This window comes from Oncorhynchus kisutch, linkage group LG17 (genome assembly GCF_002021735.2).
Source record: "Oncorhynchus kisutch isolate 150728-3 linkage group LG17, Okis_V2, whole genome shotgun sequence".
In the NCBI taxonomy this organism is placed as follows: domain Eukaryota; kingdom Metazoa; phylum Chordata; class Actinopteri; order Salmoniformes; family Salmonidae; genus Oncorhynchus; species Oncorhynchus kisutch.
The window spans coordinates 73,852,962-73,879,283 of record NC_034190.2 but is presented as its reverse complement, the minus strand read 5'-3'; the positions used below and the strand labels follow the sequence as shown (position 1 = coordinate 73,879,283).

General features: G+C 43.7%; 1 protein-coding gene across 4 annotated transcripts; it reads left to right on the top strand.

Annotated features, from left to right (window-relative positions):
• The first annotated feature begins 10,461 nt into the window (after window positions 1–10,461).
• LOC109907067 (LIM domain and actin-binding protein 1) lies at window positions 10,462–26,063 on the top strand. 4 transcript variants are annotated; one of them, XM_031794574.1, is made up of 12 exons: window positions 10,462–10,594; window positions 10,993–11,224; window positions 13,404–13,560; window positions 14,614–14,659; window positions 16,462–16,854; window positions 21,039–21,099; window positions 21,640–21,734; window positions 21,989–22,063; window positions 22,137–22,188; window positions 23,723–23,790; window positions 23,875–24,008; window positions 24,502–26,063. In XM_031794574.1, the coding sequence occupies exons 3-12, from the start codon at window positions 13,439–13,441 to the stop codon at window positions 25,598–25,600; spliced, it is 2,145 nt and encodes a 714-aa protein (XP_031650434.1). In that variant the 5' UTR covers window positions 10,462–10,594; window positions 10,993–11,224; window positions 13,404–13,438; the 3' UTR covers window positions 25,601–26,063. The 4 variants fall into 4 exon arrangements, with proteins under 4 accessions (XP_031650434.1, XP_031650435.1, XP_031650433.1 ...); XM_031794575.1 differs by lacking the exon at window positions 10,462–10,594 and having other exon boundaries at window positions 10,965–11,224; window positions 23,726–23,790; XM_031794573.1 differs by lacking the exon at window positions 10,462–10,594 and having other exon boundaries at window positions 10,966–11,224.
• Window positions 26,064–26,322: the final 259 nt, after the last annotated feature.

Sequence of the window (26,322 nt, the reverse complement as noted above, 5' to 3'; positions counted from 1 at the left end):
CACTCATGTTTCTTCATCTCCTCTACCAGAAACCTGTGGGACAGACAGGGACAAATGATTAATTCCATTCCATTTAAAAATGTCTTTCATTGACATAGGTTTTATCAAAATCTTCAAATTAGAGATCTGAGATAAGGAGTCACCTTATTTAGAATTACAGCCATGGGGTTGTACCAATTATTTACTGTATATTTACACTAGATAACAGACAGGTGGTGCTGTTTTAAAGCCTCAATGCCTCCATCTTGGCATTATTGTAAAAATATATTTTGGAAGCTATAGAAATGCATTTATTAACGTCTACATTGGTTTTGCCACATTTATTATATTACAGACACCTTAATGTATTATTTAAAATTATATTATGTGAGCTAAATATAAAAATGTTTTAAAAAATATAAGAACATTTAAAAAATGTTAGAATGTTACTGTCCCCATTGCAAAAAATAAAAACTTAAATACATGTAATGTTGTATTTAATTGAAATACTAAATAATTTCATTCATTCCTATGGAGGACTGCTCCTTCTGGAGAGTGCCAAAATGGGACAGTGGCTTCAAAGCCTCTAGTCCATTATTTTTATTTCTACTTTGCACATTCTTCCATTGCAAATCTACCATTCCAGTGTTTTACTTGCTATATTGTATTTACTTTGCCACCGTGGCCTTTTTTTGCCTTTACCTCCCTTATCTCACCTCATTTGCTCACATCGTATATAGACTTGTTTATACTGTATTATTGACTGTATGTTTGTTTTACTCCATGTGTAACTCTGTGTCGTTGTATGTGTCGAACTGCTTTGCTTTATCTTGGCCAGGTCGCAATTGTAAATGAGAAGTTGTTCTCAACTTGCCTACCTGGTTAAATAAAGGTGAAATAAATGTAATTAAAAATAAAAAAAATTGGCAAATACATAGCATCAGCAATCCAGGGTTTATATTCATCATTGGGTTGTACCCAATACCCATGAATACACCTATAGGCTATCTGATTGTACCGTGTATGGGCGAAAGCCCAGTCTACACGCTCTGCCAAGCCATGTGAGCACACAGCTTTCCACATCAACCACAGCTTCAGATAGTCGATCACTGTATTAACGTGTCCCATGTATCCAGACTCATGTCATATAACTTATCCTGCTGGAACAGGCATGTTGCGTTCGTGCTGTAGCAAGGCTTCAACAGGTTCTGTGGAAAAGGGGAAGACATGAAGAGATTCTGAGGTTTCGCTCAAGAATGACGACAAATAACTGCATTTTTTATTAGAAGAAAGACCCCAGAAGGGACAGTAGAAATATGTAAAAAGGATCAGTGGTGTGAACTACTACTTAGGTTGTTGTTTTGGGTTCCTGTACTTTGCTATTTATATTTTTGACAACTTCTACGTTTACTTCACTACAGTCCTAAAGAAATAAATGCCCTTTTTACTCCATACATTTCCCCTGACACCCAAAAGTTCTTGTTACATTTTGAATGCTTAGCAGGGCAGGAAAATGGTTCAATTCACGAACAAGTATCAAGATAACATCCCTGGTCATCCCTACTGCCTCTGATCTGGTGGACTCAGTAAGCATGCATGCTTCATTTGTAAATTATGTCTGAATGTTGGAATGTGCCCCCTGGCTATCCAAAAAAAGAAAAGAAAATGGTGCCATCTGGTTTGCTTAATATAAGGAATTTGAAATTATTTACAGTGCATTCAGAAAGTATTCAGACCCCTTGAATTTTTCCACATTTTGTTACGTTACAGACTTATTATAAATTTGATTAAATTGTCCCCCCCCCCCAATCTATACACAATACCCCATGACGAAGCAAAAACAGGTTTTTAGAAATGGTTGCAAATTGATAAAAACAAAAAAACTGAAATATAATATTTACATAAGTATTCAGACCCTTTACTCAGTACTTTGTTGAAGCACCTTTGGCAGCGATTACAGCCTCGAGTCTTCTTGGGTATGACGCTACAAGCTTGGCACACCTGTATTTGGGGGGTTTCTCCCATTCTTCTCTGCAGATCCTCTCAAGCTCTGTCAGGTTGGGTGGTGAGCGTCGCTGCACAGCCATTTTCAGGTCTCTCCAGTGATGTTCGATTGGGTTCAAGTTCGGGCTCTGGCTGGGCCACTCAAGGACATTCAGAGACTTGTCCCGAAGCCACTCCTGCATTGTCTTGGCTGGGTGCTTAGGGTCATTGTCCTGTTGGAAGATGAACCTTCGGCGCAGTCTGAGATCCTCAGCGCTCTGGAGCAGGTTCTCAAGGATCTCTGTACTTTGCTTCATTCATCTTTCCCTCAAACCTATCTAGTCTCCTAGTCCCTGCCGCTGAAAAACATCCCCACAGCATGATGCTGCCACCACTATGCTTCACCGTAGGGATAGTGCCAGGTTTCCTCCAGACGTGACTCTTGGCATTCAGGCCAAAGAGTTCAATCTTGGTTTCATCAGACCAGAGAATCTTGTTTCTCATGGTCTGAGAGTCTTTTAGGTGCATTTTGGCAAACTCCAAGCAGGCTGTCATGTGCCGTGTACTGAGCAGTGGCTTCCATCTGGCCACTACCATAAAGGCCTAATTGGTGGAGTGCTGCAGAGATGGTTGTCCTTTTGTAAGGTTCTCCCATCTTCACAGAGGAACTCTGGGGCTCTGTCAGAGTGACCATTGGGTTCTTGGTCACCTCCCTGACCAAGGCCCTTCTCCCCGATTGTTCAGTTTGGCCAAACGGCCAGCTCTAGGAAGAGTCTTGGTTGTTCCAAACTTCTTCCATTTAGTAATTATGGAGGCCACTGTGTTCTTGGGGACCTTCAATGCTGCAGAAATGTTTTGGTACCCTTCCCCAGATCTGTTCCTCGACACAATTCTGTCTCCGAGCTCTACGGACAATTTCTTTGACATCATGGCTTGGTTTTTGCTCTGACATGCACTGTCAACTGTGATACATTATATAGACATGTGTGTGCCTTTCCAAATCATGTCCAATTAATTGAATTTCCACAGGTGCACGCCAATTAAGTTGTAGAAACATCTCAAGGATGATCAATGGAACCAGGTTCCACCTGAGCTCAATTTCAAGTCTCATAGCAAAGGGTCTCAAATCAAATCAAAATGTATTTGTCACATACACATGGTTAGCAGATGTTAATGTGAGTGTAGTGAAACGCTTGTACTTCTAGTTCCGACCATGCAGTAATATCTAACAAGTAATCTAACAATTTCACAACAACTACCTTATACACACACAAGGAGATGATCGTGGACTTATGCCAAGCTTCGCCTAAATGCCAAGCTTCGCATCAAGAGGAAACCTAACAATTTCACAACAACTACCTTATACACACAAGTGTAAAGGAATGAATACGAATATGTACATAAAAATATATGAACGTGTGATGGCTGAACAGCATAGGCAAGATGCAGTAGATGGTATAGAGTACAGTATATACATATACATATGAGATTAGTAATTTATGGTATGTAAACATTATCTAAAGTCTCATTGTTTAAAGTGGCTAGTGATACATTTATTACATCAAGATGGCAAGATGCAGTAGATGGTATAGAGTACAGTATATACATATACATATGAGATGAGTAATGTAGGGTATGTAAACATTATATAAAGTCTCATTGTTTAAAGTGGCTAGTGGTACATTTATTACATCAAGATGGCAAGTTGCAGTAGATGGTATAGAGTACAGTATATACATATGAGATGAGTAATTTAGGGTATGTAAACATTATATAAAGTGGCATTGTTTAAAGTGACTAGTGATACATCTATTACATCCTAGAGATTTGAGTCAGTATGTTGGCAGTAGCCACTCAATGTTAGTGATGGCTGTTTAACAGTCTGATGGCCTTGAAATAGAAGCTGTTTTTCAGTCTCTCGGTCCCCGCTTTGATGCACCTGTACTGACCTCGCCTTCTGGATGATAGCGGGTGAACAGGTAGTGGCTCGGGTGGTTGTTGTCCTTGATGTGACATCGGGTGGTGTAGGTGTCCTGGAGGGCAGGTAGTTTGCACCTGGTGATGCGTTGTGCAGACCTCACTACCCTCTGGAGAGCCTCACGGTTATGGGCAGAGCAGTTGCCATACCAGGCGGTGATCCAGCCCGACAGGATGCACTCGATTGTGCATCTGTAAAAGTTTGTGAGTGTTTTAGGTGACAAGCCAAATTTTTATTTCAAATAACTTATGGATATTCAATTGCGTGTCACTCACTAGAAATTCGAGCAAAAATTTTACTTCCTTGACTTGGATCCTTTGTTTGAACTTCCCGAGACAGCTCTATCCATCCCGGGGGCTGCACCAAAATGCAGAAACCAGAGAAAAGGAAGAGGAAGCAGGGCCCTAGTCATACTCAGGCAGCGTGCATGTCATCTACTGCTTCCGAGTATATCACTCCATAACGTTTATTCCTTGGAAAATAAAGTAGACATGCTTAAGGCGAGGATCTCCTTCCAGAGAGACATCAGGGACTGTAACATACTTGGTTTGACAGAGTCATGGCTCTCTCCGGATATATTGTCCCCTTCCATTCACAGGAAGAAAGAACTCTCCAGGAAAAAGAAAGGTTGAGGGGTTTGTTTTATGATAACAACTCATGGTGTGATTGTGGTAACGTACATGAACTCAAATCCTTTTGTTCTTCTGATCTGGAATACCTCACCATCAAATGCAAACCACTTTTACCTCTGGAGAGAAATTTCTTCTGTCATCGTCACATGCTGTGTGTATTAACCTCCCAAGCTGTCACAGCGATGGCCCTCAAATAACTACAATGCAATGTGAATTAAAATGCATTCCAGGTGACTACCTCATGGAGCTGGTTGAGAGAATGTCAAGAGTGTGCAAAGCTGTCATCAAGGCATTATTCTATAATGTAGAAAATTGTACAAATAAATCAAATCAAAATATATTTTATATTTGAGATTCTTCAAAGTAGCCACCCTTTGTCTTTGTGAGACGCAGAGTAGATGAGTAGGTGAACAAATGAGTAGGTGAACAGATGATCTCCGCATGTGTGGTTCCCACCGTGAAGCATGGAGGAGGAGGTGTGATGGTGTGGAGGTGCTTTGCTGGTGACACTGTCAGTGATTTATTTAGAATTCAAGGCACACTTAACCAGCATGGCTACCGCAGCATTCTGCAGCGATACACCATCCCATCTGGTTTGAGCGTTGTGGGAATATCATTTGTTTTTCAACAGGTCAATGACTCAACACACCTCCAGTCTGTGTAAGGAATATTTGACCAAGAAAGAGAGTGATGGAGTGCTGCATTAGATGACCTGGCTTCCACAATTACCCGACCTCAACCCAATTGGTTTGGGATGAGTTGGACCGCAGAGTGAAGGAAAAGCAGCCAACAAATACTCAGCATATGTGGGAACTCTCTCAAGGCGGTTGAAAAGCATTCCAGGTGAAGCTGGTTGAGAGAATGCCAAGAGTGTGCAAAGCTGTCATCAAGGCAAAGGGTGGCTACTTTGACGCATCTAAAATATACAATATATTTGGATTTGTTTAACACTTTTTTGCTTACTACATGATTCCATGTGTTATGTCATAGTTTTGATGTCTTCACAATTATTTTTCAATGTAGAAAATAGTATAAATAAAGAAAAACCCTTGAATGAGTAGGTGTCCAAACTTTTGACTGGTACTGTATATACACTACATGACCAAAAGAATGTGAACACCTGCTTGCCGAACATCTCATTCCAAAGTCATGGGCATTATTATGGAGTTGGTCCCCCCCTTTGCTGCCTGGCTTGTAGTCGGCTTTCCAATTCATCCCAAAGGTGTTTGATGGGGTTGAAGTCAGGGCTCTGTGCAGGCCAGTCAAGTTCTGTCACACCAATCTCAACAAACAATTTCTGTAAGAACCTCGCTTTGTGCACGGGCGCATTGTCATGCTGAAACAGGAAAGGGCCTTCCCCAAACTGTTGCCACAAAGTTGGGAGCACAGAAACGTCTAGAATTTCATTGTATGCTGTAGCGTTTAGATTTTCCTTCTCTGGAATTAAGGGGCCTAGCCCGAACCATGAAAAACAGCCCCAGACCATTATTCTTCCTCCACCTAACTTTACAGTTGGCACTATGCATTCTGGCGTTCTGGCGTTCTCCTGGCACCCACCAAACCCAGAGTCCGTCGGACTGCCAGATGGTGAACCGTGATTCATCACTCCAAAGCATGCGTTTCCAATGCTTTAGAGTCCAATGGTAGCGAACTTAACACCACTCCAGCCGACGCTAGGCATTGCGCATAGTGATCTTAGGCCTGTGTGCAGCTGCTCAGCCATGGCAACCCATTTCATGAAGCTCCCGATGAACAGTTATTGTGCTGACAATGCTTCCAGAGGAACTTGGTTGAGAGTATTGCAACCGAGGACAGACAATTTTTACGAGCTATGTGCTTCAGCACTCATCGGTCTCGTTCTGTGAGCTTGTGTGGCTCTGAGGTACCTGAACACATTGTGAGAAAAAGTTACAAACACAACATAGCAACGCAGCAGCCAGAGTAAATTAATCAATGTCGTCTACAGCAGAACACACATATGAGAATATATAGGCCTCCTGCCTATGTGACAATATGAAGCACATATTCCGATTGACTTCACAGTACAGAAGAAGTGTGTAAAGAAGAAAAAAAAGTATACCTTAGTTTTCAAAACCTCCCACAAGGACTAGTGGAGGTGCCAAGTGGTGATACTGAACTAGCGGGAAAAACAGCGCTGCTAGCTAAGGCATTGTCATCAGGAGCAGTTTGCCCTCACTCCGCTCCTCTGGCACTGACAGTTCTCTGGCTCGTTCTGGGTTCAATACACCAGCTTTCTCTGGATTTTTGTCATCAACATGTCATCAAACACGATTACCTTTTCTTATCCATTTTTTATTTGGCTTTCCCACATTTCAAATTCAGTAGGGAGACGACTAACCTTGGCTGTGTGCCATGATTATGTAGGGACCTCTTCACTAGCTGACCACCATTACCAAGACCTGTGTCAAGATTAGTTACTTACCCCACCGGCCCTCCCCATAACCTCCATGTGCAAATAAGAGAGCAGGTCTGGAATCAGTGTGGCAGGAAACGATGATTAAGCAGAAGGATGACCACACTTTTACACGATTGTCTTCCTGGGGGGTGGGCGAGAAATAAGGATGAGGCAACTTGATTTAACGCTCATCGCTTTTATTAAAATGTTTACAGTGCGACCAGTGAAAAATGGAATAAATCATGAGCGGTACTGGATCCGGGTAAATAGGTGCCGAAAAAAAAAATAATTCAAATCTGAGGTGCCAGATCCTGTTCCAGCAGGAAAACGAACTATTCTTGCTTGTCTGTTTAGCAGGAAGGGTTTCTTCTGACTCAATGGTTTGTCTTCTCTTCTTCTCTTTCTGGTAAATGAATTTCCCCCTAGATAAACAACAAAATATAAATGTTAAACTATGCATCATTTTTCAGCCTCCCCAAGAATGGTTTATGCAGTAAATATGGTCCAATAGAAGGGCGGCTACATCCCCCAGGTTAGACTTAAGAGGAATAGACCTGCAGCTCTTTGATGATTAATTGACAGTTTCTTGAGGAACGGAAGTTTTGGAAACGTCTCTTGCAGTTCATTGACTATCAGGAACTGCAGTAACTCCTCTGCAGCAGCGGCTCCTTTGTGGATCACATGGTCCAGAAGGTCCCGGGCCTTTTCTAATGCCTCAGTGAGGGCTTTGACCTGCTGGTACTCACGCCGGGACACTAGTCCGAGAGAGTCTGAATGCTGCTGCACAAAGTTAGGGTCTGCACTCAGAGCATCGATCAGCTTGGGCTTTAGACAACACAGTAACTGCTGGGTACCACCTTAGTGTTCCTCTTCAGCCATGATAGGCTAGCTATCCCTCATACTGTACTTCTTCTGGACCTGAGAAAATGATGCAATATTTGTTTTGCTTTTATTACTCAACATGTGGATAAGAACAACTAAGGGGCAAATGTTTACTTTTTATCCATGAGAAAAGCATCTCTATTTATAGGCCTACAACTCCCCTCTCTCCTCCCATGAAAGTCCCAGCTAATACAAACAGGAACAGAGTTTAATTTCCAAATATATAATGCTGGGATAGACGAAACCTAGCCAAAAACGATATTTCCGCTCCACAATGTTTGTTTGTGTCCATTTGATCATAGTATCTTTATCTATGGGTTTCCAAATAGGCCCTTCTGTGTTGATTGAATCTCATGATTTAATTAATGTTACACAGAACACTGACTCATTGTGGGAAACAGTTCTCACATTCTGATCCCTGCTGCTGATGTCATCATGTTGTTTGAGATCTAGATGACTAGTTAAGGGACATGTCTACAGGCCCCTGCTTGCATTTAGGTACAGGTTACTGCCAAATAAAGGAATCAATGGGGCGTTGGGCCACCACGAGCTGCCAGAACGTCTTCAATGTACCATGTTATAGATTCCTCAAGTGTCTGGAACTCTATTGAAGGGATGCCACACAATTCTTCCACGAGAAATTGCATAATTTGGTGTTTTGTTCATGGTGAAGGAAAACGCTGTCTCAGGCACAGCTCCACAATCTCCCATAAGTGTTCAAATGGGTTGTTCTGGTGACTGAGACACACATTAAACTCACTATGCTCTTTTCCTAGCTAGCACATAACATTCTGAGAAACACATGTTTCTTAGAGCTTGGTGAGAACAATATTTTCTTGGCTCTCAGCACATTTAAGGAACTTGACAAAAAAAAGTGATTTTCTTGGTGTTTCATTACATAACATTTCCCAAAAGTTCACACATGATTACATTTCATTTTTGGTAATGTTCTAGGAATGTTCTGCAAATGGTTTGACATTGGGAATATTCTCAAATATTTCAGAGAACGTCAAGAAACAACATTCTCCTGTGGGAATTTCAGTACTTCAGCATAATGTTACTTACAAGGTTCTCATGGTTCTATGTAAAGTAATGTTCTCAAATTGTTCTGAGAATGTTAAGAAAACATTCCATAAAAACCACAAGACTACTTTAGTAACGTTCAGAGAATGTTCTAAGAAAGTTATTAAAAAACATTCCGTTCTCAGCTTCAATAAAAATCTCTCTATCCTCTATCTTGTTAAGTGTATTGGCTATACTCACTAATTGGCCACACCTGATCTTAATGAGTGCTTTTTTCCTTCAAAATGGGGTCTGTTATAGATTTAAAAAGAACAGCTTTGTACGAGTTAAAAGAACATTGAATGCTAGCTACATCCTGGTGGTGCAATGCAATCCAATTCCATGGATAGAGAACAGAAGGTCATATTGTAGGTTCTAATCTCACTGACACTGTGTGACAAAAAATATAAGTGTTTACATGATTAATGCCTAAGCAAATTAATTTCCATGTGTCTGTGCTTGGAGTTCAAAACAGTTAAGCTAGCAGTTTTAAAAAAAATGTACCTTCAAATAACCTATAATTTCCATTCTCAGAACATTAATAAAACCTTCCAGAACCATTAATAAAACCTCCCATGAAATATTCTCAGAACCTCCCTGCTACCTAAAAATGTACGTTCCCAGAACAGGAACAATGTTAATTTCCATTCTCAAAACAAAAAAAAAAACATTAAGTTTTACTGGTTAAGGAACAACCATTTCCACAACTTCCAAAGAACCAAATCTACTAGCTGGATTGCAACCCTGCTTTCAAGGTCACTGAGATATCTTCTTCTAGCTAAGATAGCCAAACTACTGGCAATTTTTAAACTTGCTTAATTAACTCAGGAACCACACCTGTTTGGAAGCACCTGCTTTCAGTATACGTTGTATCCCGCAAATCAAGTGTTTCCTTTATTTTGGCAGTTACCTGTACGCATACAGCTTGTTGTTGAGCGTAGAGCCAGCATGAAATACCTGGCAGATATGGAGTAGACTCATTGTAATAAATGAGTGAATGAATAGTCAGCCATTCTTAGCATGGATGCCATGTAATGAGGACAAGCAAAAAGAAGGTTTCACCTGTGGTTCCTCCAAAGACACAAAGACCGTCCAAAGTAAAGCCAGAGAGAGTTTTATCCTGATCCACACAGGGTTTTGACTGTTACACAACTTTACATGAAACCAAGTTTGTATTCTCTGAAATCCTGTCTGCCGGAGACATAGTTATCTGTCAGGTTACATTTATCTTTAGCTATACAGAGCCCTGCCCTACACACACAGTAGAATCATGTGGTTTGGATTAGACTGTAGTGATGTGACACTGATGAAGCCTAGACCCAGGTGCCACGTTATCTGAAGCTTAGCAGTCCTGATAAACCACATGGTATTATGTCTTAAACATCTTAGAGGAACGACAAGGTACAGAGGATTTATTTTGGTATGGGTTTATTGACAGACAGACCTTTTAAGTTGAAGAGGGATGAGAACATGGGTTTGATTGCAATAAGACGTCTCAAGTCTTTTGATCACAGACACTCAGTGGCGTTTTTCTTGATTGTGAACGACTCACATCCTCAGCCTTTGACCTCATGAGAAGGTGGGCGGAGTCTGTGCTACTTCCAGGAATTGAGTGGGATTCTTCCCTTTATGTCATACTGTGTTGGAGGTGTAGGCTGTACGGTATGTACTCACCTTGTTTGCGTTTAGATTCACCCTCATGAACACAGGGTTGTCACTAGTTAACACAGCCACAAAGTCATAATTATGGCTAAACCATGTCCATTTCTACAATTTCTCTTCTTAAGTTGTGATTTTAAACCTAACTCTAACCTTAACCACACTACCAAACTTATGCCTAACCCTAACCTTTAATTAATACCAAAGCAATTTTTTGGGTGTGCTAATAAAGACTTTGTGGCTGTGGAATTGGACTTTGTGGGTGTGATATCTAGTGTACACCGGAACACAGTGTTTTGGATGGGAGGGACTCTGACTGTACCTGCCAGGTGGAGGTAAATTCTGCATCGTTATTGGTTGGAGTCTCATGGTCTTCATTTGCCCCCTCCCATCTCTCCAAGCATATTACAGAGTTCTATGCAGCAGTGCAAGACAGGAAACTGTTACTGAGGCACGGAGGAGAAGGCTTGAAGACTGAGAGAGAAGGCAAAGAGACTGAGGGGAAGGCTTGAAGACTGAGAGAGAAGGCAAAGAGACTGAGGAGAAGGCTTGAAGACTGGGAGAGAAGGCAAAGAGACTGGGGAGAAGGCAAATAGACTGAGTGAAGTTGAAGTAGTAAGAGAGGACTCAAAGGTAAGTAATGTGCATAAGCTCTTTAGAATTCTTATGGGATGCGATTATTTTTAAGAGCCTGTTAGGTTTGTTTTCATGAGATGTGATGCAAAACAGCTTTTCTGTAAATCACGAACAAGAAAAGAAACTGTAATCTTTATAAGCTGATCTAAAAAAATAAAGGCTTATCATGGTATTTATCAGTCTGGAAATAATGCTTTGAATGCTGGGAGTTAAGTTGGGACTAATCATTTTAGCTGTTTGCTCTCTGTACTCAAGTCATTTACTATTAGTTATATTTTTATTGTATAGCCAATCATATGCTGCTGGAAATTTCCAAAATTCATTGTCTGAGGTGATATTTTGACTTGGATCTATGCGCAGTGTTTGATCAGTGGATAAAGCAGAAGAGAAAGTGTCAAGGCTGCCAGTTGACTCTTGGCTGCCAGTTGACTCTTGGCTGCCAGTTGACTCTTGGCTGCCAGTTGACTCTTGGCTGCCAGTTGACTCTTGGCTGCCAGTTGACTCTTGGCTACCAGTTGACTCTTGGCTACCAGTTGACTCTTGGCTACCAGTTGACTCTTGGCTACCAGTTGACTCTTGGCTACCAGTTGACTCTTGGCTACCAGTTGACTCTTGGCTACCAGTTGACTCTTGGCTACCAGTTGACTCTTGGCTACCAGTTGACTCTTGGTAAATGGGACTTTCCTGAATGCATGCACTAAACTAAAGAGCATATCTCTTTCTATACTGAACAAAAATATAAACGCAACAAAAGTCTTTAGGCCCATGTTTTATGAGCTAGATACATGCCAACCTGCTAAACGGGGGCTTTTTTGCTGATTTCAATATTATTCATAATAACTGTGAGATCCTCACGGTGGTGTGTGGAAGGAAGGTGTCTCCTATTTCTTCTTATAAAGGAATATATAGCCTAGGTCTACCTGTCTCGCCATACCTCTGTTCAAAAACGTCAGTTTAAACCAATAGTTTAGACAGTACTATGTTCCCTAACTCGAATCCTCATCATCCATATAGGTGTTGTTTTTGTCTGGTGGACCATGTGTAATCCTGAAATGAGAGAAAATGTAATGACAGTTAGGCTGAAAGTAAGTGAATGTAATGACAGTTAGGCTGAGAGTGAGTGCATGTAATGACAGGCTGAGAGTGAGTGCATGTAATGACAGTTAGGCTGAGAGTGAGTGCATGCAATGACAGTCAGGCTGAGAGTGAGTGCATGCAATGACAGTCAGGCTGAGAGTGAGTGCATGCAATGACAGTCAGGCTGAGAGTGAGTGCATGCAATGACAGTCAGGCTGAGAGTGAGTGCATGCAATGACAGTCAGGCTGAGAGTGAGTGCATGCAATGACAGTCAGGCTGAGAGTGAGTGCATGCAATGACAGTCAGGCTGAGAGTGAGTGCATGCAATGACAGTCAGGCTGAGAGTGAGTGCATGCAATGACAGTCAGGCTGAGAGTGAGTGCATGCAATGACAGTCAGGCTGAGAGTGAGTGCATGCAATGACAGTCAGGCTGAGAGTGAGTGCATGCAATGACAGTCAGGCTGAGAGTGAGTGCATGCAATGACAGTCAGGCTGAGAGTGAGTGCATGCAATGACAGTCAGGCTGAGAGTGAGTGCATGCAATGACAGTCAGGCTGAGAGTGAGTGCATGCAATGACAGTCAGGCTGAGAGTGAGTGCATGCAATGACAGTCAGGCTGAGAGTGAGTGCATCTAATGACAGTCAGGCTGAGAGTGAGTGCATGCATCTGCTTGCCCTGAATTCCAGTCAGTCTGTGTGACGTCCCAGGAAACAGGTGGGTAGTTCACAGAACTCTGACAGAGAGATGACTGGGGAAGGCCTGTGCCTGCTGGTAGTAGCTTGGGGGCTTCAACTGCATGATGTCTCAATGATGAGACAATGATGTCTCAATGATGGATTAGTAGCTGCTGTGTGCTGGCTACTGCCTTACTCACTGCTGATTCATCCATAGGAACCGCAAGTAATTACCACAGTTGTAGCCTACTGTCATTCACTGCCGACATAGACGTATTGTCATAGTCTCCTCCCACATGTTGAGATACTGCTGTCATGAAGTAAACACATCTGAGTTTTCTATTTAGAAGGATTTCTAATTCCATGATTGTCTAGGGTGGAATTGTGAGGTTAATCTGACCTATTATTTTTTCACCCTCCAGCCAGCTAGAGCAGTTTTTCCCTGAGAACAACAGAGATGGCCATCGCTCCGTTCAGTCGCAGTCAGTGGGCCTCCCACTCCCTCAGAGTCACAGCTAAGGAGTTGTCCATAGTTGGCACCAGAGGCAGGAACAATGCCATTGCTGAGCGCTTCTCCAAGTAAGTTTCTCACTCTCTCCCATTTACCCTTACTGTGACTGTTACTCACTTCCTAACATCTCTTCTCAGTCAATGACTCTTCACATTTAAACTCACCCAGATGTATCTATTCTCTCTCTGTTGTACATAACCTCGTATCAAGGTAGAAACAAACATACTCCTGATCACTGATGGCTTTTCCATCCTAGTATGCACTGCTGCCTGAAACCTTAGTAATAGATCACCATTCACTGCCAGTCTGTCCTGTCTTCTCCTCACCTGTCCTGCCCCTTCCTGTCCTGTCTGTGCTTGCTGTATCAGTACAAGATCAGAACATTAAATGGCTTGAAACTGTATTTGATAACATTGCAGATTTTTTTACTAGCCTTAGTGCCAGTCTGCTTGTGCTATCATGCCAACTCATTGTCATTGAGAGGCAAGAGGACAAATGGATCATGGACCAGGCTAGATTTTTACCAGTTTGTCTAGCCAATTGTAGAAACAGCAACTATTACATGTCTGAGATTGGATTTGTCCCCCCTTCATACCTCTACTTTTCAACAGTTTGACATTTGTCTTCTCTTCCAGCTGTTGCTATTTTGTGTGGCACGATGTTTATCCATAACATCGCCACAAACCTGTTATTCCAGTTTCACTGATGTCGACACTTCTCATTTTAAATAGTGAAAATAAGTCAAATGAGATGAACTTCCTGTGAAATGTCTCCTTTATTCCCTTGAATTACCATCCAGCGTCTTAGTAGGCCATTCAGTCTTAGTAGGCCATTTTATTTCCTGAAACGTCCCTGTTACTATTTTATAATTGGTACATGGTCAGGGTCATTGACATGCGTAGTTTCATATTTTTGATAATCGGAGAAGGTTTCAGTGTCTGACCACTAGGAGACAGCGTTGATCCATGTTTGTGTATAATTGGAATTAGAAGAGGTCCCCACAAACGCCCAAGTAGTTTTAGTTCTAGAGGCTAAGACAGGGCTGTAAACGGACTAGTATATAAACTGCTCTACCTCATGATGCAGGCCTATGCTCACAACCTCATCTATCCTCTTCCTAGATACCAACTGGCTGCAGAGGAGGGCAACTCGGAGAGGAAGAAAGCAGTAAGTATCCAGTCAGGGTTGGAAAGTGCAATATCTAACAAAGCTATTTCTCTCTCTCACATGTACTTACTCATCCTCACTCACTCTCTCTCTCTGAGACACACACACACACACACACGCATGTTCACATGCTGCAGTTGGAGGCTAGACTAGAAAAGCCTTAATCCTTATATTGAGACTTTAATCTTAAGGTAGATAATACCTCCACTGTCGTTTCACATCGATGCTCTTGTTCCTGGGTGGTCACTCACTTCACGGCCATGAAGGAAGACAATGTAATGCCTGATCCCACCTTGCCGATACATCCACTCTTCCCGGTGGTCAGTTGGCTCGGCCCGGGAATTGCACTTGAGGGGATATAAACAGACGGCAGGGATTGTTTTTCTTCATTAAGCGACGTTTTCAATCCCAGGTAGGTGCCTGGCATAGGTAGACCATCATTTGGTGTACTGTATTGAAAGCAGTGCTTGAAGTGGATTGAAATAGGTGCTGGCACTCATTTTGGGTGACAGTACTGTTTACATAGATATTTAGGTGGGGAAGTGCTGCAATATTTTGAAGCTTATATTCTATAAGAGGTGCGGGTGCTCAAGCAGTAGAACATTTTAAGTGCCGGTATTTATAACCAGTGGGGGGAGGGGACAATTGAACTGGCAAATGCAAAGACTCAGTTTGCGTCTGGGACTCCTCATTATGATGTTGGGGTTTACACCTGGGTTGTGGTGTAGAACTAGCTATTGTCACTGTTAGCAGAGGCTCAAGGTATTTTCAAAGAATGTAAAATGAGGTAAATTCTTCACAGTTTGGGGAGGGGGCATGCGGCAGGTCTCCTGTTTTCTCTTTTCCTGGGTTGTTCCCTTTCCCTCAACTGACCCTTTTTTGTTTGACAATGGTGCCCTCTTGGTGAAATGTAAATAACATGTTAGCATAATACAGTTGGATTAGCAGTCAACATGAGTCACATTTATCAGCATTCCTCACTGTCGAGGCTCCTTTTTCTCTCACTCCCCCTGTCCACCACTCAAAGGACATCCAGCCTACTTGACACAACTGTGGGAAGCATTGGAGTCAACAACGTGCGCAACTCAATATTAAGGTGTTCCTAATGTTTGGTATACTCAGTATACATATTGCAGTTCTTATAATATGTTCTGAATTCCAATTCATACAAATTTGCAAGTGCTTAATTCCGTACTGCATATTTAAATGGCTCTAAATGGTTATTTCAGCTTCACTTATCTTATTTTCATGGTTGTTATGTCAACACAGGACAATGCTTCTGTTGGTTACATGAAAGACAGCATTGAGATACTTTTCATGAGTAGGCCTATCTTGTGTTAAACATCCCTTAAATTGTTTTAGTCATAATCCTAGTCATTTGATGAGCATGAGAAACTGTAGTCAGCTGTTTGGGTTAGCTAGGGAGAGGTCTTGTTGTTGGAAAGATGCTAGTCCAGTTGAATGCTAATGGTAGCTTTATTAGAATGCGGTTGGAGACTCTTACTCTTGTGTCCTGAAACTATTGATGTGACTGGTATCTGTTTTCTGTCCAATTACCCATTGGTCTCTTATCTCCTTCACATGCTGCTAATAGTATTACCCTCATTGCCCTTCTGGGTTGAATTCCACAGTGTTTCTATTCTATTCTTGGATTTTATTAGGCACAGAAACTGTACACCCTTTTGATTTATGCCATTGCTATGTTTCTGCTAGTCAGACTGTATGAACAAGTTGAGGAGTAGCCCTGGTGAATATAATGGATATCTTAATAAACTAAACTTTCTCTTTACGTCCTCCTCGAGGCTGCAGATCCGTTGCCCCCAACTCTCCGCAGTGGCAACCTGAATGTGTTGAAGAAGTGGTGGGAGCAGCCTGTCCAGTCCTCAGCCACGTCCTGCGCCCCGTTACCCCACACCACCCACACTCGCTGCTTGCTCCCCTTAAACCCTAAAGCCAAGCATCAGATCCAGCCCCAGGCCACTCAGGCCCAGCCACCTCTCTCACCAGACCCCGACACCAGCCCCACAGCCGCTGAGGACCAGGCAGGACCTGGCATGGAGAGAAGACTGCAGCAGAGAGACCCAGAGAGGCAGGAGGCAGTAGAAGAAGTACCTTGTGTCCCCAGTGAGAAGCCCAACATCCCCCTGAACAACCTCAAGATGATGTTCGAGAAAGGAGAGAACCAGCAGAACAAAGTAAGTCCAAAGTCACTGATTACAAACTAGCATGTTTTCAACAAAAAAATGAATAGGATTTTTTTTTGTTTGTATAATATTTTCAGACACCTTTTTTATTCTTTACATGACTTGACTTGACGTTATATTTCAAATCTTTCGTCACATAAATAGTGGGAATGGCTATTGGCTGAATGGAAACACTTTTCTATTGTTTAGGTATTAGGAGAGTGTTGTGTGGATCCGGTGGTGTGATTACACATGCTGCTCTGATGGTGACTTATGCGATTGGTTTGCTAAAGAAAAGCCCCATGTGTTTTAATCTGAGGTCAGAGGACTGCCTGAAGCTGAAGTATTGTGGTTCACAAGACAACTGGTCTGTGTGTCCTCCATTGTTCTAGAAGGGAAGGTGTTGTGTTCTCCAGGGGTTCGAGCCCTCCTGGGGTTAGTCATGCTGCCTGTCACATGCACCGCTATGACTGTTCTCATCTCACTACAGAACACTCCTCGAGATAGGCTAGCTATAAACATGTCCTCAGGCAGATAAAAGGGGTTCTTCAAAACAACCACTGTCCTATCCTCCTCATACTCTCTCTGGGGTTAACAGCCATGTTGATATAAAGGCAACATGTGACAATTTTCCAAATGCACTGGAAACCTTTGGTACTTTAGTATATTTTAGCAATTATTCTGAACAAAAATATACATTCTTTGTATATTTTACTGAGTTAGTTCATTTAAGGAAATTGGTAAATTTAAATAAATTCATTAGGCCACAATCTATGGATTTCACGTGACTGGGAATACAGATGCCTTAAAAAAAAGTTAATCAGGCTGTTTGCTTGTGTAATGTTGTCCCACTCCTCTTCAGAGGCTGTGCGAAGTTGCTGGATACACGTTGATCCAGAGCATCCCAAATATTGTCTGGTGGGTATTCAGGCCATGGAAGAACCGTGACATTGTGTACAGATCCTTGCGACATGGGGGCGTGCATTATCATGCTGTAATGTGAGGTGATGGCGGCGGATGAATGGCACGACAATTGGTCTCAGGATCTCGCCACGGTGTCTCTGTGCATTCAAACTGACATGGATTCAAATTGCGTTCATTGTCCATAGTTTCTACCTGCCCGTACCATAACCCCACCGCCACCATGGGGCGCTCTGTTCACAATGTTGACATCAGCAACCGCTGGCCCACACAACGCCATACACGTGGGTCTGCGGTTGTGAGGCCAGTTGGACGTACTGCCAAATTCTTTAAAACAATGTTGGAGGTGGCTTATTGTGGAACGTTCAATTCTCTGGCAAAAGCTCTGGTGGACATTCCTGCAGTCAGCATGCTAATTGCACGCTCCCTCAACTTGAGACATCTGTTGCATTGTGTTGTGGGACTAAACTTCACATTTTAGTGGCCCTTTATTGTCCCCAGCACAAGGTGCACCTGTGTAATGATCATGCTGTTTAATCAGCTTCTTGATATGCCACGCCTGTCAGGTGGATGGATTATCTTGGTAAAGGAGAAATGCTCACTATCAATGACGTGCAGAAATTTGAGAGAAATAAGCTTTTTGTGCGACTGGAACATTTCTGGGATCTTTTATTTCAGCTCATGAAATGTGGGATCAACACTTTTTACATGTTGCATTTTCTTTTTGTTCAGTTTCGATGAGCTCATTTAAAAGCAAAGGATATTTTTCACCCTTTCTACTCTAGAGTCTAGACTAACAGTCTTTATTTTGTTTGTTTTTCCTGGCTTGCACAAATGTTAGGTATTGAATGTGAAATGCCAGACTTTCAATGTAACATTTCAATGAGGTAGGGTTTTAGTTGACCATTGATCAAGATTCAGATTATTATTATTATTATTATTATTTATTTTTTTAAACCCACAGCACTGGCTCAGATGACTAGCTTACTACTCGGTCTTTGAACATGGACGCCCGCCTGGACATCAGATCAGAGGAGTGTTTTTGTAGCGGCTTAACAAGTTGCCTCACGTGCCATGCCCCAGCTGGCTGAACCCTCCTTCACTTCTTAAGCACATGAGCAGCTCTTTCTTGTTCTCTCAGCTGACAGCCAGGAAGTGACCTGGCTGCCCCTTCCCTCGACCCACACCCAGCCCTGTGCCTGACCTGCTCCCTGACCTGTAGCTCAGCCCCTGCCCCTGGTGATGTCATGGGGCAGGCACATTACTGCAGTAGAGAAGAAACTGAGCCTCCTCTGATAAATCCCTCCCTGGCTTATCAAAGCAAGGCCTTCTCCTTCTGCCCCCCCCCCCCCCCCCTCTCTCTTCTCCTGCTCCTCTCGCTGGAGGAGACGGCCATGAGGAAGATGCACTGTGAAATTAATTGACCCAACTTGGTCACCCCCCTTTCTCCTTTCCAGCCCCACTCCCCTCCATATGCCCCTCTCTGCTTCTCTCTCTGTGTGACTGTGACGAGGCAGAAAGGAAAGACGAAGGAGAGGCACCAGTCCAGTGTAATGAACAGAATCGAGTTAGCTGCTGTTGCTGTTCCAAGCTCCTCCAGGACAGATATGAGCGCTCCAGCTTAACTCCTTTCCTCTTCCTTGTGTTCCACTCTGCTTCACTCTGTAGCTCCTAGCGTTGCTTTGCAAGAGGTAAATATGGTTTTTGTTCTTTGTTTGGTCTCAACCTTGGATCTCCATAAGCTCACTTGTAGTGCTGCGGCTCTGAAACAGTCTCCGCCTTATATTTGGTTTGCTTTCTTTGCTTGTTTTAATGTTTTGACTAGATTTTAGCGCATTACGCTGTGAGTCCTTTGATGGGAGGGCTAGCCTATACACTGACTGCACTATGGTTGGTGAATTTCATGTTTTTATCAATGGTGGTTCTGGGCTATATGTAGCCTAAAACTCACAGATTTTTGAATGGCCCTTTTTTTGTTATTGCTCTGATGCCCAGCCAGCCAGCTGGCGGTAGGATTCAGGGAGGAGCCTCGATTTGTATCATCTGTCTCTGGGGGTTTTAATTGTCAGTGGGATTAGTGTCAGGTCTTTGTCTGTCTGGCTTGCTGATCAGTTCCTCCCTCTCTGAGCTCAGCTGCCTCCTGGCCTATTGTTTGTTTACAGCCTCCCCCATATTGTTGAGGCACCGCCCGTGACCATGGTCTGGAGAGGGTATCGGCTGAGTCTTGGTTTGGTTTGGGAGGGGGCCCTCTGGCTGGGTTAGAGAGGGGTCTCTCCGCCTGTGGTCCGTCTGGGCCAGCTGGGGTCTGGCTCCCCCTAGAGCCTAGGTTAATCCACTCTGGAGGATGGAGCAGCACGTTCAACCCCTTTCTGCCAATGCAGATCTAAAATCCAGACTGCCACAAACGCACAACCCTATAAAGACTTTTCCTTCGGAACAGCACTACTCTGTCTCCTCTTTGTATTGCAGGGTTTTATCCCCCACTGTCTGTATTATTAAGGCTGTTCCCATTGCAGTCCCAGCCTCACAGGGCTCTGTGACACCCTGTTGCTCCTCTAATCTCTGACACTGATCACATTCTGGCTAAAAGGCTCTGCATGGTAAATCCAACGTCTGCAGTCACCGTACAGCATTTACTGCGATGCAGCCTCTGCAGAAGTCAGGGCATTCATACTACTTGTGCTTCATGGAGCAGAGCTGTCATGAAGGAAGTTGTCAAGGACGTGCGTTTGCTTATTCAGGACCTCCCGCCCCCACCTAATGTCAACCAATCATGTCAATGCGGAGATATATGGAGCCCTCTGTATTGTTACAAAATTTGGGAGGCGCACAGTGATGCGGTACAGCCTGAGGAAGGCAAGGCAGACACCCCTATCTGCCCCAGGCTCTATCTTACTGAGCTCATAAGGGGATTAGAGTATAGAGGGAATGGATGCAGAGGCAGACAGCCAAGAAGGGGGAGCTGGACAACAAGCCAGGCTGCTACTGGAACTGACTGACAGGCTGCCATACCACTTCTCTTCTCCACTCCTGTTTTCCTCTTCTGTCAGAGCACAGGGCTCAGAACTGTCTGATGGATGGCCCTGGTTCTCCTACTGTGTGTTTATGCTAGCCTAGAGCTAAGTATGTGAGCATCATATGGTTCTGTATGCAAACCACGATACAGGTGCCGCTGGCATTAGTCCGTATGTTCAAAGCCTGCTGAGTCTACAATGTAAAGGCTACCATAATGGAATATGCTGTCCTGATAGTGTGGCTTGGCTCTGTGTTTCCAGGTGTCCAGAGCGCCTGTGAGGATCGGAGACATCACTGATAACATGGACCAGCTACTTGGAGGTACTGTTACACTGAAGGGACACACACGGAATGGGACACCAGAGTTAAAATCAAATGCATTCTTCTCCATGAGGATATTGTTTCACTAGGCCACACAGAACTACAGACAGACTAAAACATATGTAAGTTGTTTCCTTCCTATAGCTGTTTCAGTGGTATAGACTGTATGGAGAGGGCTGGGGCTCACTCCTTGTGCTATGATCAGCAGGATGCCCCAGTGATTACAGGAAGAATGATGGTTACAGGAAGACTGCTTTTTCTTTCCATTCCCCCGTGAACCTGTTCCCATCACAGCCTGACAAACACCATGGTTACATCCTAAATAGTATCTTATTCCTTAATAGTGCACTACTTCTGAACAAAGCCTATGGGGCTGTAGTAAAAAGTAGTGCACTATATAGGGGGACATTTGGGATGCTCCCCATGACCCACAGTCTGCATTGTGCTGAATTTATAGCCTGTACTTTCCTTTCTATAGCTTACACAGAAACACATTGCGCATATGTGTGTAACATGCTCTTCTCTCCGTCTGTCTCCTAGATGCAGGGAGTATGGAGTCCATGCCCCTGAGGGACAGGATGGCCATGTACCAGGCTGCTGTGTCTAAAACCGAGGTGTTATCCTCCTCAGTCAGCGTGAGTTCCTGTCCTTTACACTGCCATGGAAGAATAACTACCATGTGCAACCATAACTTCTCAAATCTGACTGAACTTGAGCCCAAAGTAATAACTTTTGGACCACAGGAAGAATGGCTTCTGCTTTGGCAAAAGCATCATGTGGATCCGAAATAAACCAAACCAAACTTCAGGCCCATCCTGGCCAGAACCTGTCATGTGCAGGTTACTTATCCCAACTGTAAAACAGGTGCCTGTCTTTCTCTCTCTGACAGAGTGATCAGTTGGACTCAGGCCTCCTCTGCAGCAACAAACAGAAGGAGAATGTACCCCCAGGCAGTGGGGACATGGTGAGAAACTGTGCTCTTTGTCTGTGTGTCCATGTCTGAAACATCCCTAAATCATGATCTCCTCTCCTCTCAGGGTTCGGACTCTGAGCCCAACAGTAGGAAAGCCTCTTCCACAGAGAGCAATGGTAACTATTTTGGTCCACCACTACATTTCACCAAACCTATATTCTTGTTGGTCATCATTTATGTCTCCGCCACTGAGTGTACGAAGCATTAAGGACACCGACTCCTTCCATGACAGACACTGTCTAGGTGAATCCAGGTGACAGCTTTGATCCCTTTTGATGTCCCTTGTTAAATCCACTTCGGTATCATGGTCTCCAACAGGTTGGTTGTGACCTACCAGTAGCTCGCAGTCCACCTATGAGTAGCTCGCCAAACAATTCTGAAAGTACATGCAATATTCACCTGTTCCACCACAAACTGTCATAAATCTTTCAACACCGCAAGCTCCCCGCTACTATCAAACGAATGCAAGATTGACATTATCCCACCCCTGGTTAGCCACTATTGGCTTAAAAAGCCAAACCTAACACACTATCTGTTTCAATATTAAGTTTCAGCAATATTGCCCCTGTCTGGATGTGTGGTGCTGGTGTTCATCACTCCATGTGTAGCCAGTAACTTTGGGTCGATCGCAAACGAATGGCTCTTGGTAATTGTCGGGAAGCGAGTCGCATATGTGAGAGGTGTTCATTTGGCTGCCTAATTTGCATCACTTTTACTGAAGATGGTAATTCGCAGTGCAAGAACAATATAAGGAGAGCCTGATTCGGATCTACGTGCATTCAATTTGAATGCACACTTCACGATCTGACATAATGAACTGTTTTAAGCTTTAAATGATTGATAAAAAAAAAAACGGTTTTGGGTCCATTTCTAAGCATTACTGAACAGAGCCATTTGGGATCCAAATGATCTGGCTCACAGAAAAGACTCGGAATGCCCATCACTAGTAGCCAGTTGATGTGATAACCGTCTTGTGGGTTAACAAAGTACTATCCCCAAAACCTTGTCAATTATGGAACTGGAAAGTAGGCTTACCTGGCAGAAGTATATCATTAGGATCTATTTGCAAACTTTGCCATGAAATGAGCAGCGGTAGTATAGAACCATCGCTATACCGACACGTTAGACAGCACAGTAGATGCCAATTAAAGGGCCAGATGTGCAATTAAGTGTAGGTAAAGCTGAGGAGACAGGTTAAAGAAGGATGTTAAGCCTTGAGACAATTGAGACATGGATTGTGTATGTGTGACATTGAGGGGGAATTGGAAAGACACAAGTTAAGTGCCTTTGAACAGGGTATGGTCTGTGCCAGGCGCACCGGTTTGAGTATGTCAAGAACAGCAACTCTGATGGGGTTTCTCACGCTCAAACAGTCCTGTGTTTCAAGAATGGTCCATCACCTAAAGGACATCCAGCCAACTTGACACAGCTGTGGGAAGCATTGGAGTCAACGTGTGCAAGCTTCTAAGTGGAATGCTTTCGACACCTTGTAGAGTCCATGTCCCGACAAATGAAAGCTGAGGGGGTGGGCAGATGCACGCAAGCAACTCAATATTAGGAATGTGTTTCTAATGTTTGGGGTACTCTGTGTATTAGGTCAGTATATTCACAACAGCTCCCTCTGTTGCTGATATTAGTCTCATGTTACAGCAGGCTCCAGTATCGGCACCTCGGTATCCTCGACCCAGAACGATCAAGCTCAGCCCAAGAACCCCAGGGTGAGTTCAACAGTACCTTTTCTGCATTTTTCTCAGAGAACCATTCCCTCTCCTAACTAACCTGCCTATTTTGTATGTGCACAGAGCTTCTGCTTGCCTGCACAGGAGAGCTGTGTGTCGTGTCAGAAGACCGTCTACCCTCTGGAGAGACTGGTGGCCAACCAACAGGTCTACCACAACACCTGCTTCAGATGCTCCCACTGCAACACCAAACTCAGGTAAGTGGATTGCACAGATGCCATGCAGCAAGGAATTGTTTGTTTATTGTTTAAACATCTGTGAACCTCACTGTTAGTGGACCTTATATTGGTGTTAGGTTCACAGTCTTGTTCCTCTTGAGTTTTCAAGGATGAGGGTTTATGCTGCTTGATTATGGAACTACCATTCCAGTATTTTACTTGCTATATTGTATTTACTTTGCCATCATGGCCTTTTTTTGCCTTTACCTCCCTTCTCACCTCATTTGCTCACATTGTATATAGACTTGTTTATACTGCATTATTGACTGTATGTTTGTTTTTACTCCATGTGTAACTCTGTGTCGTTTTATCTGTCGAACTGCTTTGCTTTATCTTGGCCAGGTCGCAATTGTAAATGAGAACTTGTTCTCAACTTGCCTACCTGGTTAAATAAAGGTAAAATAAAATAAATAAATAAAATTATAAAAAGGATGGTCTTTCTCAATGTGTTTTGTCTCCCTCTGCTGGACAGCCTGGGAACCTACGCCTCTCTGCACAGCCTTGTATATTGCAAGCCTCACTTCTGTCAGCTGTTCAAGGCCAAGGGCAACTATGATGAGGGCTTCGGCCTGCGCCCTCACAAGGAGCTGTGGGAGACCAAAGGAGAGAGTGGGGCTGGGGAGGAACAGCGGACCGAACAGACCACAGAGGTCACCTCCTTCTCCAAAGACAAGCTGAAGAAGTGTGCCTCTACCGGCACACTGTTGATCAGCCCAGCAGTAGAGGAGTCTCCACTGGCCAAGGTCAATGTGGTAACAGCCTCCCTAGAGACCCGTACCCAGATCTCCACAGAGAAGGACAAGCCAGTGGAGACACGTCGGCTGAAGATTTCCTGGCCTCCCCGCACCGAAGGAGATGGAGAGGGGGGAAACATGGGGTCCAGCCCCACCTCAGAAGGGAGTTCCGGTGGCAGACCATCCCGTGCCAAGTGGCCCCCAGAGGGTGACTCGGCCTTCCCCGACCAGAGCCCAGAGTCCACCGAACGCTCTACCCTCTGCAGGAGCTCCTCCCTCAAAGAGCGCAGCCAGCCCTTCTCATTGGCCAGCCCCTCCCATGCTCCTGCCCCTGTTGCCAGTCAGACAGCCAATCCTGAGCCAGAACTGCTGGAGAGGATGAGCTCATTGGAGCACAGGGAGCCTGAGCTGGCCTCCAGTCCTGAGGAACAGATCATAGAGGTCCGGGAACAATCTGACAGCCTGTCACCTGACTACCACACACCTTCTGACGACAGCTATGTTGATGTCCAAACCAGCACTGAGGAGGGTAGAGAAACACCTCTAAAAGAGAACCACCACGAATCACTAGAGTCAAAAGAAGAACAGGGAGCGAAGGAGGACTGGGATGAAGAAAAGATGGAGGGAGAAGATGGGGAAGGGTTACCTTCTCAAAACTGCCACACTGCCTCGTCAGAGATCGTCACGCCCCCCTCGTCTCCGGAGGTGGAGCCTAGACCCAAGACCAACCACATGTCTCAGGATGTGGGCTTCTGGGATGGCAAGGAGGCCGTGTCTGTAGAGGAGATGATTAAGAGGAACCGCTACTATGAGGAAGATGAGGACAAAGAGGACTGAAAGAGACTGGTTTATTAAGTCAGGAACATTATTAGACATGATCAACAGGCTGTTGACTGAACCTCCGCCCTTCCTTTGTTTTTGTTTGATATGTAGATTTTCTCTCTTAATTTCCCTTTAACCTAAAGAACGGTGTCTGGCTGTGTTTGGTGTGACGTCAGTTTCTTTCTTTTCTACTACTACTCATTGTAATAATTTATCTATGTAAATTTTACCTTGGCTCTGGGTTTGTCTGGAAGATGGTACAAACCAAACAAATGCTGATAATAAGAACTGAACCCAGTGAATGACACCATTTTTGTCTGTATTTGAAAATACAGTAGTTTTATGAATGTTTTTAAGGTGGTATGTTTTATCAGAACAGCAGGAAGAACCTGTAAGGACTGGAAGGGTTTCCACCATTTTACGTATTCTGCTGGTTATCATTGTTCAAATTTGAATAAAGAAATTGTTATACAAAATATTCAGTAACCTCTAGTCTCATTATACACATGTAGATGGAAATAACCACCTTTTGATACATGTATTACAGTGTGTGGGGAAAGTATTCAGACCCTTTGACTTGTACCACGTTTTCTAACGTAACGTTAGAGCCTTATTCTAAACTGGATGAAATAGTCCCCCCCCCCCCCCCAAATCTACACACAATACCCCATAATAACAAAGCATTTATGTTGTGCAAATGTGTATCTATGAAAAAGGGAAATATCACATTTACATAG

Coding starts and splice junctions, on each gene's coding strand:
- LOC109907067 (XM_031794574.1), top strand. CDS start 13,439: ATGGCCATCGCTCCGTTCAGTCGCAGTCAGTGGGCCTCCCACTCCCTC. Junction 16,855..21,038: donor GAGAGAACCAGCAGAACAAA/GTAAGTCCAAAG, acceptor CTGTGTTTCCAG/GTGTCCAGAGCGCCTGTGAG. Junction 21,100..21,639: donor CATGGACCAGCTACTTGGAG/GTACTGTTACAC, acceptor TCTGTCTCCTAG/ATGCAGGGAGTATGGAGTCC.